The sequence below is a fragment of the Sminthopsis crassicaudata genome, chromosome 1 (genome assembly GCF_048593235.1).
Source record: "Sminthopsis crassicaudata isolate SCR6 chromosome 1, ASM4859323v1, whole genome shotgun sequence".
Classification (NCBI taxonomy): domain Eukaryota; kingdom Metazoa; phylum Chordata; class Mammalia; order Dasyuromorphia; family Dasyuridae; genus Sminthopsis; species Sminthopsis crassicaudata.
This window is the reverse complement of record NC_133617.1, coordinates 561,844,438-561,856,782: the sequence shown is the minus strand read 5'-3', so window position 1 is coordinate 561,856,782 and position 12,345 is coordinate 561,844,438. Positions and strand designations below refer to the sequence as shown.

Genomic DNA, 12,345 nt, shown 5'->3' with positions numbered 1-12,345 from the left:
CATGATTCTACAATTATTACATTCTGCATTTGTATAAAATATATTTTTATGATTTACAGCATTAGTGTGTATAAAAATACTTAAAGCATTCAGGTATTTCTATTTAAAATCTAACAGTGCAATATGCACATACTTAGGAGAAAAATACTGATTTCCTGAGCAAGTGTTCCAAGTCAAAACACAGCATGATTCTCAACATAGTGCACCATTTAAATACATTTTCTTTAACTCTGACTTCACACTTTTAACACTCATTTGCAAAATTCTCACTTATTTGCTTCATTTAATTTCCCAATTAAAATTTTCCATTTTCCCAATTACTTAAGTCCTAACCTTCAGAAGTAAATAGTAAAAAACAAAACTAAATCATTCATTGTTTTAACACCACAATCTGACTTATTAAACAGATTCTAAAATGGAGAAATTAATACTGAAAACTAACTTATTTTACTGACATGGAAGGCAGAGTTTACAATTTACTAATAGATAATCTATGAAAATAGATGTTTTAAAAAGAATGAGGCCCATGTTTTATCTGGGAAGTGTTAAAACTGCAATTACATTTTTGAACACACACAAAAATTTTTTATTTATAACCAAACATTTCCAAAAGAACCAAGATTATTTTTCCAATTATATATTTTTTTCAGTTTGATACATGCTAATATAAAGTATGCCAGTTAGATCTGAACACTTATCAGGATAAGAGTCCAATATATATTTAACCTTAAGCCCATTTTCAAAGCCTACAATTAGAAAACAAAAATATGTCCTCATTGAGAAAATTATAGAACAACTTTCACACACCATTGTCATGATGCTCAACAGTACATTAACTGAAAATTTATTTTTGTAATGATTACCTACTAAAATTGTACTTCTTTGCCAATTTTACCCATATTCTCTTTTGGATGTTGCAGTTAAAAATTCAAATTTGTAGTTCTAGAACCATATAATAGGTAAAGGAGGGGAACTGCTCAGCAATTAAAGAGGATGTATTTCATATTCATATTTATCACCAAGTGACATTCTATAGAGCAGAAGTGGTTCCTTCATCTACGCAAATTTCATGTTTAAAATAAAAAGCAATGTATATTTACCTATTTACTTATTAGAACACAATAATAATTTTCAAAGTAGCACCAGTAGAGAAGGCAATCAATGATATTCTTTAGCTTACTAATCCGAATCACACCATAAATTTTTCACATAATTGATTTTTGCTTTTTTGTAATTTTTATTCCTATTATATTTTTTAGTATACTTGCTAAAAAGCATAGAACATATAAGTTAAAGTTAATACTAAGGACTAGAAAAAGATTCCATTTCTCTATGCAATATAGCACAGAAAATTTAAGTTTTTTCTTTTTTTTTGGGAAAAAACATGTTCACACATAATATAGGTATCTTCACGAATGTTACTCATTTCTCAGGCTGTTTTTATATGAGTAACTAGAGTGATGTATTTACCAATAACACTTTTTGGTAAGTAATATAATGAAAGGGCTCAGTGTTGTTTTCCTTCCATCTTTATCAAGGGTCTAGATTACTGATCTGTCACAATTATTCACTGGATAGGGCTTAGATACAAAATGATTGTACCTGAAGTTCAAACATCTGACACTAGAAAATAATGCCCAGAAAATGAGGCAGGATCATATACCTAAGAAAAACACACCAAAAAATTTTAGTTACACATTTAAGACAAGTCATATTCCATTAATCCTATATTCTACAGCAGCACCACATTTTTTGTATGTATGTATATATGTGTATGTACGTGAATACATATAAAATTAATCAGTAGGCAGCCAGATTACTATGAACTTAAGGCATGACATGTATCTTGCTCTGATGTCCCTCAGAAGGTATATGTATCTTCATCCCCTACCAATTTCTCTCCTTTAGCCTTCATAATATAACAATTCTTTTGTCACTCATTTTCTATTTTAGATAATCATCCCTATGGAAAATAGGGTAAGAAGTCAAGAAATCAGAACTGTATCTATTTTGCCAACCAATTCAAATGACCCTGCTTATAATTTTTTCTTAATGAGCCATTTTTGGCAATTCACATTACACAAAAAAGACAAGTCACATCTGTGTAGCCCACGAAATTGTGCTTGATTAAATGAAACTAAGATCAGTTCATACTATATATACATCACAGGCATTAATTCTATTGAACGGGAAGACTAGGACACTGAAGTATAAGTTTGATTCTAAAAAGTATATTAACTTTTATAACATTAAATTAAGGCATTTGATTTAATTAAGGCATGTATGGAAGTGCAACAGTTCATCATAGGGTATTAAGAATTTTCCCACAAATAATGTAAGTGTACAGGTCTAGCACTTTTCTTCAAAGAATTACATAAGTACATAGGTCTAGTATACTTATTTTACTGAAAACAAAACAAAATGGGCATAAAAGTTAAAAGACATGTACAAAAAAATTGAGAAACAGATTAAACATCTTATACTTTGATTCACTCCAATATTCTAATTATTCAATGATGCTACTTTCCTATATAATTCCTAGATTTTATATCAATTTGAAAATCTAGCTCCTCTTGCCAAAATTATATCTTCCTGATTGTTTTTTTGATTTGATTTTACTTGTTTTTATGCCATATCATATTATAAGTCATATAAAAACCGACCAACAGATTCAAATAGGTAGCATCATGTTCACACTGTGCTATCACAAATAATTTTAGAATCAAACAACTGTTGCTCAACCAAACATTTTGAGCTAAGAGATAATATGCTTATCAGGTAGTAGATTTTCTTCAGTTGCATACATCTAATGCTAATATTCATATTGTTTAATAACTTTTAACATCAATACCTTAAAAAAATTACTGGAAAAAAAAAACCCAAAACCAAAACCAAACTTCAAGACTATCTTTAAATAAGTGGGTACAACATTTTCTAAAGAAATTTCTATGTGTGTACTAAAAATTCACTTTTGCAGTGCCATAACAGACTTAACTTAAAACCATTCAAAACATAGGACAGGTAGAAAGCTTAATGTTCACACAGAATTGACTTGCAAATGGCTCAAAACACAAAGTCTCTGGAAGAAATAAAAGCATTTTCAATAAACCAAAATACTGCCAATGAGTGGTAAATAAAGAATATAATTGATTCTCTGCATTCCAGATACATTTATAGTTATAAATATTATAATCTAGAACTGAATGCTACGTGATATGCCATGTAGAAGGTAATTGAGAATTCTGTTTATGAGGTTTATAATCATCTTGTTGTCCCACATTTGTTCCTTTTGTTGGAATTATTCCATTTTCTATTTCTCTCTGTTGTGACGGAGCTGTGACTCCTGAATGCAGATGTGAGGAATCCACTGTGGAATGATGACTAACATCTACTTTAACTAAAACTTCATAATACAGTAAATAAAATACTGGTGTTATTATGCCTACTATTAACATTATTACCACAGCTGTCCACCAACCTATTCCCCAGTCTGCTCCATAATAGGGATCCTTACGTCTTATGCTTTTATTGTCAGGTTCAAAACACAGTTCTTGTTTTGCTAAGGCAGAAACCACTTCATTGAGGTTCTCTCTCTTTGTGTCTGTACATTTTACTATTTGTTCTATGTCTTTGTCCACTTCTTTTAAGAAATTCCCAGCAGTCTCATTTGAAACCAGAAGATCAGAATTAGGAAATATCTCTTGCAGTTCTGGAGTACACTGGGCAGCTGAAGGACGGGAATTCTGTCGTCCTTTGGGAGAATAATGTGTTTCAGTCAATACACTAAATCTTTTTACTGGAATTTTAACAGATCTAAGTGCAAAAAAGTCTTGATCGCTGATGAGATTATTAACCCTCTTGATATCTGCTACCTGTTAAAAAAAAAAAAAAATTGTTTAAGCAAGTCAGTGGAATTCAAAATCAAGAAAAAATTTCAACCACTAACCATAATTTCTCAAAACTTTTTACTGAAAACAAAGAAGTCAAAGTTGTTCTTCCAATTTTTATCATTTTGTCTCAATTTCTTTGTATTTCTCCCAGTATCCTAGTACAAGTTTTTTCTCTGATCCATTTAGATTATAAGCAACTTGGGAAAAATTCCTATCATCAAAGCAGTGCTTTAAAACTTAGAGCCCCTTGATAAACACTGTTAAATGAATGAAAAATTGGTTTTATGACAAAACTTTTTCATCCAGCAGTGCAAACTTTATGGTCTGTAATCTTTAGGGACAGTTTGGTATCATGGAGGCTTGGAGAGACATACATGAACTGATGCTAAGTGAAATGAGGAGAACCAGGAGATCATTATACACTTCAATAACAATACTACATGATGATCAATTCTGATAGAGATGGCTCTCTTCAACAATGAGAGGATCCATTTGATCTATAATGAACAGAACCAGCTATACCCAGAGAAAGATCATTAGGAAATTAATATGGACCACAACATAACATTTCCATTTCCACTCTTTTGGTTATTGTTTGCTTGCATTTTTGTTTTTTCTTCTCAGGTTATTTTTACCTTCTTTCTAAATCTGATTTTTCTTGTGCAACAAGGTAACTGTATAAATATGTATACAGATATTTGATTTAACATGTACTTAAACATATTTAACATGTAATGGGATTACCTGCTATGTAGGACAGGGGGTGGAGGGAAGGAGGGGAAAAGTTGAAACAGAAGTTTTTGCAAGGGTCAGTGTTGAAAAATTACCCATGCATATGTTTTGTCTATAAAAAGCAATAATAAAAAAAAAATAATAATAATGTTTCTATTACCTACCCCATGTTACTGGTGTGGAGGAAATGGTTTATAAGATCCAAAGCACCAGTTTGGTCACAATGGCTCTTCTCTAACTGGACAAACTAGGACCTTCTCATCCTCCTCAGTGTCAAGCATTGATTCAATTTTTCTTGACCCCTTGCAGATTTCTTATAGAACAATAATATTCCAAACATTCATATACCACAATTTATTCAGCCATTCTCTAATTGGTGGGCATCCCTTCAATTTGTGATTGTGCACCCTATCAATATTTTTTTTCTAACATCCATCCCCCCCATATGTATCTATTTACTCATAGTACTAAATTAATAATTATATACATTATAAAACTTATACAAAAATTAAAATTTAAAAAGAATGAGATAAAATTGAAATAATATTTGAACTTGGATTCAACAGAGAGCCACTTACATTTAATGAGTAGAGGAGTGATATGATTTTAGGAAAGTCATTTGGCAGCTATAAAGAGAGTAAATTAGAGAGAAGAGACTTAAAGCAGCAAAGCTAATTAGCAGGCCACTGTGTTAGTTAAGAAGAAAGGTGATAAAGTCCTAAATTACAGTAGAGGCTGTGAGAGAAGGAAGAAAAGAGACAGATTCAAAATATATTGTGGAAGAAGAAATGACAAGATTTCACCATGGGATTAGGGAATATAGAAGCTGAAGACACAAAGGTTGCAATCTAGGATGACTATAAGGATGATGAGGCCCTCAATAGCAATAGAAAGTTTAATAAAGGGTATATTTTCAGGGAAAAATTATGTAAAACAGTCTACAGATTGAAACTCCAAAGAATGAGTATGCTCGCCCATTTTGTGTGATATAATGTCCGGGACAAAAAGGAAAGCCTCTAACGCCATAAAAGTGCTTTGTTAGGGCAGAAGATCTCTGCTGGAGAAGTGGGAGTTCACAAACACCTGAACAACTACTGATGTTACCAGGCTGAAGTTAGGATAGAACTACACTGAGGTGCCAACATCTATCTCAGCAACATTGAGATTGGGAGACTGCAAATGGGAAGAGTGAGTGAGTGTTAAGGGGTGACATGGGATAAGGGGAGTTGGGACTGTGTTAGAGACTAGCCTCACAACAGATTTGCGATTGTGGGGAAGGTGATATGCTATCTTCTTTCTTTCCTAATAGCTGCTTACAATTTCTAGGAATCAGATTAGAGATCACTAACTTTTTCAATGATAGACAAGAATCAACTTTTCTTCCCTAAGATTAACTTCTGCAGAGTCAATCAACTAACAAACATTTGGCCGGCATATTCTTTGTACCAGGAACAGTAATGGGGTGTGTAGAGAGTGAAGTACAAAGTATAAATTAATAATCCTAATGAGATAATACACATATAAAGTATACATATACAGCATAAAGTTAATTATTACAAGTAAATTAAAAGTAGTTAAGATATAAGTTAGTTTGAGATGGATGATATTAGCAGTTGTAGGAGATCAGGAACAACCTTCCTGTAGAATATGGTGATGAGTTCATTTTAAAGAAAGGAATTCTATAAAGTGGCGTAGAGAGAGTGTATTCTAAGTACATGGGATGGCCAGTACAAAAGCACAGAGATGAGATATGAGTGCTGCTATACATGAGAAACACAGAGAAGACCAGTTTGGCTGGATCAGATAGTTTGAAGTAATATTCGTGGGGCTGGAAAGAAAGGTTGGTGCAAGGTTATCAGGGTTTTGTCCTAGAGAAAATAGGAATCCACTACTCTAGAATGGATTAGGTAGGTGAATCATACGGTCAGTTTTGTGTTTCCAGAGGCATCATTTTGTAAAGTATGTAGAATAAGCTGGAGAAGGGAAAAACTCAAGGCAGGAAGCCTATTCAGAAGCCACTGAAATAGTCTAGGGAAGAAGTATTAAGAACCTAAATCAAGATAGTGACTTGGTTTGAAATATGAATCCTGAAATTAATTCAATTGTGAGAATGGAGGCAAAAAAAGATTTGATGAATGCTTGGATATGTGGGGTGAGTGAGAAGTTAAGGATAATGGACTTGGAAGACTGGAACCATGGTAGTATCTTTGAAAGAAAAATGCAAGTTTGAAGTTTGACAGATGGAAGGTCGGGGGGGAGGGGGGGGTAAGAGAAGCAGTTCTATTTGGACATACTCAGTTTGAGATGTCTTTGAGATATCCAGTTTGAAATTTACAATAGCTAGTTTGGTGATCCAGAAATGATACTCAGGAAAGAAAATGGATATAGAAGTCATCTGCATGGATGATAATTAAATCAAATGAAGCTGATGAGTTATTGAAAAAAAAAAAAAAATATATATATATATATATATATATATAAAATGTATGTATGTATAGGGCTTTGGACAATTGGAAATACTCATTGGTGAAAGGTCATGATTGGATAAAGAGCCAGCCAAGTAGACTGAGAACAAGCAATCACAGTGAAATCAGGATAAAAATAACATCCTAAGTCCTAAAAGCAGAAAATATTTAGGAGGAAAAAGTGGATCAATAATATCAAATGCAGCTAATAAAATTAAAAAGATGAGGATTGTGAAAGAGGCCAGCAAACCTGACAATAGATCATTGGTAACTTTTTAGAAAGCAATTCTTATTCAGTGATGAAGTCATCAGCCAGATGGCAAAAAGGTTAAGATGTAAGAAGATAATAACTGAAGGAATGAAATAGAGAAATGTGTTCAAGGAATTTGCCTGAGAAAGGGAGAAAAGGCATAGGAAGACAGCTTAAGGAAAAAGTAATGTCTAAGGAAGTTTTTTAAAGGATATGTAATACTTGAGCATATTTGAAGGAATAAAGGAAAGGGGATGATTAAGGATGCCATCTGCTGGAAAAAATGGCAGGGGATTGGATCAGGTGCATATTCAGAGCAATTAAGACTTGAGAAAGGAAAAGGATTCTACCTTGTGTGGGAAAGAAGGAGAAAATGAGAAAAGAGATCAAAGGGATTTAGAAAGGTAACAAAGTATGAACAAGGGAAATCAGGGAACTCATATAAAATGGCTTCCATGAGTACTAACATACAAAATTTTCAGGTTAGACAAATCACTTAGGCTACATGTGGCAATGGGAGAGTGGTTCAACTTCTCTACATGATGATTTCATGTCATTATTATACCATTCCAAGAGCACCATTTAAAAAATATCTACAGACAAGAATTAAATGATACTGGAGTTAGTCCTATCCATTTGAATACTGAAATCAGTTCATACATTACCATTTAACCTAAATAGATCTACTATGTTTGTCCTTAATTCTGTATTACCAATATATGGAATTCTAGTTACTTCTTATCTAAAATATTTTAAATGTAAATGTTTCAAATGTCCCTAACTTCAATACAATCTCTCACCTATATTTACCCACTACTTTCTTTATTCTACATCTTTGGTTAAAGCCTTGTGATTCCTGATGAGCTGAATTTTTCACCTTTCCCCAAAAGACCTTCATTATCTTCCCATATGCCCTCTTATAATTGAAAATCTTTGTTTTACTCATCTCATGAACGCTAACATCTGCTTATCCCATTCCTACTTTTAAACTACTCCCAAAGCAATGGCATTTATCTGAAATACTTGTACTTTCCCAGTCTATCATATCATCTCTGAGTAATTCAAAACCCTCCTGAAGTATCCCCTCCTTCATGAAACTGTCCTGAGGTAACCAAAGAAGAGCTGATAGTCTTCTCTAACAAAGCTATTACATTTGACTGCCTGACTTACATCCGAATAATACTTTTATACCTCATTCTCTAGAAAGAATACAGCCTAAATAAATTATTTGTTTAAAATTGGGAACTTTCTTCGTGATAATGTGTGTAAGAATCACATAGCTTCATATCTTGTTTTTGTGTTTATAGATGAACTTTGTTAATATCTTTGTAATGATACTTTGTTTAGGCTTTATGTGGAAAAATTTGGAATGTGGAATCATGAACATCATCCATATCAGAACCATCAAAAAGATAATATAATTACACATACTGTTCTAAGCACTCAGAAAAGATGACTGAAACATTTTCTATATGTTATCTCAAGTAGACACATTTATAGATATGAAACTTTAAATACATTATATTTATAACTTTCTGAGAATTTTACAATCATGTAATGTGTCTATATATATATAGACACATACATGTATATATATATTTTTTTCCTATGAAGAGAACATGAGAAATACAAGAGAAAAGAGGAACAAGATAAATGAAATTTCACTTTGGCTTATATATAGTTTTTTTGGGACAATCAAAGAAAAAAAAAGACTTACTGAACAACAATATTGAAGAGCTATTGCATTTAAAGTATCCCCTTCCTGTATATCTTTTGTTAGTAATACGATATCATCCAGTCTATCTTTTGATGTACTTCTTCTGACTTTTTCTCTTCCTCTTGGTCGAAGTTCATACACTTCAGCATCTTCTTCAAAGATATCAGTTTCTGTATTATTTCCAAATGAATATATTTGGTTGCTCATCACAGATTGAGTGACTGGAAACTGAAAATTGCGAGTCTGATTCCTCCCCGCCATGACCTCAAACTCTATAAAAGAGAAAACTTGTGAAAAAATTGTTTTGAATCAAAATTTAATGCAAAAACCAATTTTTCTACTTGAAACTTATTTTCAAAGTTGTTAAAAATAGTTTTCAGTATATGTTCACATATATACTATTATATACATAGTAGTATATATCCACAGATTTTCTAAGTCTTAAAAAATATATTTTAACAATTTGGAGGATAAGAACTGTTCCCTTTGTAGTAATCATCAATTACAGTATGCTTAGGGGAAAAATGTTTAAACAAGGACAAATCTCTAAGGAATAATGTTAAAGAACTAACTTTCCTCTTTGAGGTTATGAAGAACTTGCTCTAGGTACTAGATAATTAGGTGTCTATGTTGACACTATAACTAAAGAAATGAAGTGTTGATGGTAATAACACAGTTCTAGCAGTGTTAAGTATTTTAAAGATACATTATGTGCTTATGACCTAAACTTCTGGTACTACCATAAAAAGTGTATAAAAAGTGTCTTTTGTATATTTAAATATTCAATACAAGTATACTCTTCTCACAATGTATTTTTAATGTACAATAACAGCCTTTTCTGAATCAGAACATATTTTGGTTTTTTTCGCTATATTTTTAAGGACTCTTGTTTTTATTTCTCAACTTGTAGGATAATGTGTAATTAGATGTTTCCTAGACCAATTAGTATAGAACTTTAGTGGCTTAAAAATCAACATTCTGTGTGTGTATGTGTGTGTGAGTGAAATATTACAAATAAAAACAAACTAATGTAAAATTGACTTTTATTTCCAGAATGCCAGTCAATAATAATAAAACAACAACTTTCTAAATTTAGGGCATACACAATGGAAAAGAAGAAAGTCCTACCAGATAGTAATATTCTGTATTTCCATTTAAGTTTTTTATTAAATGTTTCACATTAGGAACATTGTTCTTTAAATAGTCAATTACTCCCTTCAAAATAAAATTAATACAATTTTATAATTGAAGTGAAGGAAACCTTAAGATAAAGATTTTGTTTTGGTAGGCATTCTTGAATCATATGAGTCATACTGTATATAAGATATTACTAAAAACTCAAGCAGTAGATAAAAACGATCAAAGTTCAGCTAAACACACAGCATAAATACATCTTTATGCTGTTTTCTTTTTTTTTAAGATTCTCCTAAGATTTCAACTGAGAACAATGCATATAAATGATTTCCTAATGTATTTGAGAATGAAGATTTACTTTTGAAAATCTAAGCTTAGCTGAGTTTACATTTATTTGATCCAAAGATAAAAATTTTCCTTAAAAGGGAAATATATATATAAATATAGTTAAGTGTTACTAAATTTGGCCCAGTATTTCCCTGGCTCTGATTACACACTCCAGTTTCTACAGTGTAGTTCTCAAATATAGAAATTCATAAAGAAAAAATTGCCCAAGTAATCTAAAAATCATTCCTTTATCAAACTTTCAGGAGTATGTAGTTGGATAAAACTGAGAATGAACTAATAAATACCGCTGTTTTGTGAAGTTCAAGTGCTGCTTACACACTACATTGTTATCCTTATCATAATAGTCTCACTTTTCTGATTGAGAGTCACCACAGTAAACAGAGACAAAACCTCACCAAGCAGAAGTTGATTGTTTATTCGGCTAAACATGAAATGCTGGAATCTGACCAATGGAGATCATTCACTGGGCCAACTATTTAAAACAAAAGTCTGGAGCACTCAAGTCAAGCAAGTCAAAGAACAAAGTTAAAAAAAAAAGAGAGAGAGAAATCCAGTCTACTCTCTCAAAGTCTCCACGGACCACGTCGTGGCCATTTAGTTATTTGATTTTTTAGGAAAACGCAGCAGTCCCGGTTTTGAAGAGCTGCTACAGGTGCTACTGAGGGAGCTAAGGGGAGTGCAGGCAAAAACGATTTCCACAATGTCCCAGTACTGACAGAACTGCGGGTGCAGTCATCCGAGCCTGACTAACAGGAGTCCAAACGGACAAGAGTCAGAGCACGAGCCCCAACAGTACTAGGACACACAGCACGCTCGCTCCCCAGGAGCGGGTCAGTGTTCTGTGGGATTCACTTCGGCCTCGCCCCCTCCCTACTCCCATTCTCTATCTTATTACCTGGAACTTAGGATTCTGTCCTATGCGTTTGTCCGCCCCAAGGGGCTTGCGGTCTCATCGATGGGACGGTCCCTCCAACGAGGCAGATCGCAATCCATGCACACCTGTCCGTCAGGGTCTAAGTCTTGCTCGCGACTTTTAAGCGTCACACCGGTTAGCTAGAATAAGAGGCGGGATGAAAAATACCGTAAATAATTTATTTGAAGCACACGAAATGCTGCCACCCTCCTCACCGCGGAACCAGAGATGGGATCCGCCAGGATCTGCTGGCCGCCGGCGGCCACTTCACGCCCATACACCTGTACTGAGGTGGGAGGAGGAGGTCTCCTGGGGACTGCCGCTCTTCTTCCTCTTCTGAAGCTGGAGAAGGAGCTAGTCCCGGGAGGGAGGAACGTCTCTCCCCCATCGCCCCCAACGCCATTTTTACCTTTCCCTCCAGCAAGGGGGACGGCGCTTGCCGAGCCCGCTACGGATCCCATCAAGTTCATGGCCAAAGCTTCCCACGACCTCCGTCTCCTCCGGCTCCTCCAGTTCCGCCACCGGCGGCAGCGACCTTCCCCCTGTAAGCTCGGCTCTGCCCAGATGCCTCCGCGGCCGCCGCCGCCACGTCCGCAAACCTGTTGTACGTCATCACGTTGGACCGCGGAGGTGGGCAGGGGGACGGAGGAGGAAAGCGAGGGGGTGGAGAGGGCGGGAGGAGCGAACCGGGGGTGGGGGCGGGGAACCAGAGGTGGGTGGGAGTAGAAGGCCTTTGATGCGCATGCGCCATGTTAGTCCGCAGCTGTGCTTCTGCTGAGAGACGCCCTCCCTAAGGCTCGCGGAGACGAAACTCCTCAGACCGGGAGGCTTTGGTTAACCGCTGGGCCTCTGGGAGTTATGAGTTTGGACGGGAGCATTGCAGGGAAGAGAATGGT

General features: G+C 34.6%; 1 protein-coding gene across 1 annotated transcript; it reads right to left on the bottom strand.

Annotated features, from left to right (window-relative positions):
• Positions 1-562: 562 nt before the first annotated feature.
• LYSMD3 (LysM domain containing 3) lies at positions 563-12,045 on the bottom strand. The gene is made up of 4 exons (XM_074282112.1): positions 11,859-12,045; positions 11,432-11,589; positions 9,055-9,326; positions 563-3,872 (listed from the first exon to the last, which is right to left on the bottom strand). The coding sequence occupies exons 3-4, from the start codon at positions 9,313-9,315 to the stop codon at positions 3,207-3,209; spliced, it is 927 nt and encodes a 308-aa protein (XP_074138213.1). The 5' UTR covers positions 9,316-9,326; positions 11,432-11,589; positions 11,859-12,045; the 3' UTR covers positions 563-3,206.
• Between the last annotated feature and the right edge of the window lie 300 nt (positions 12,046-12,345).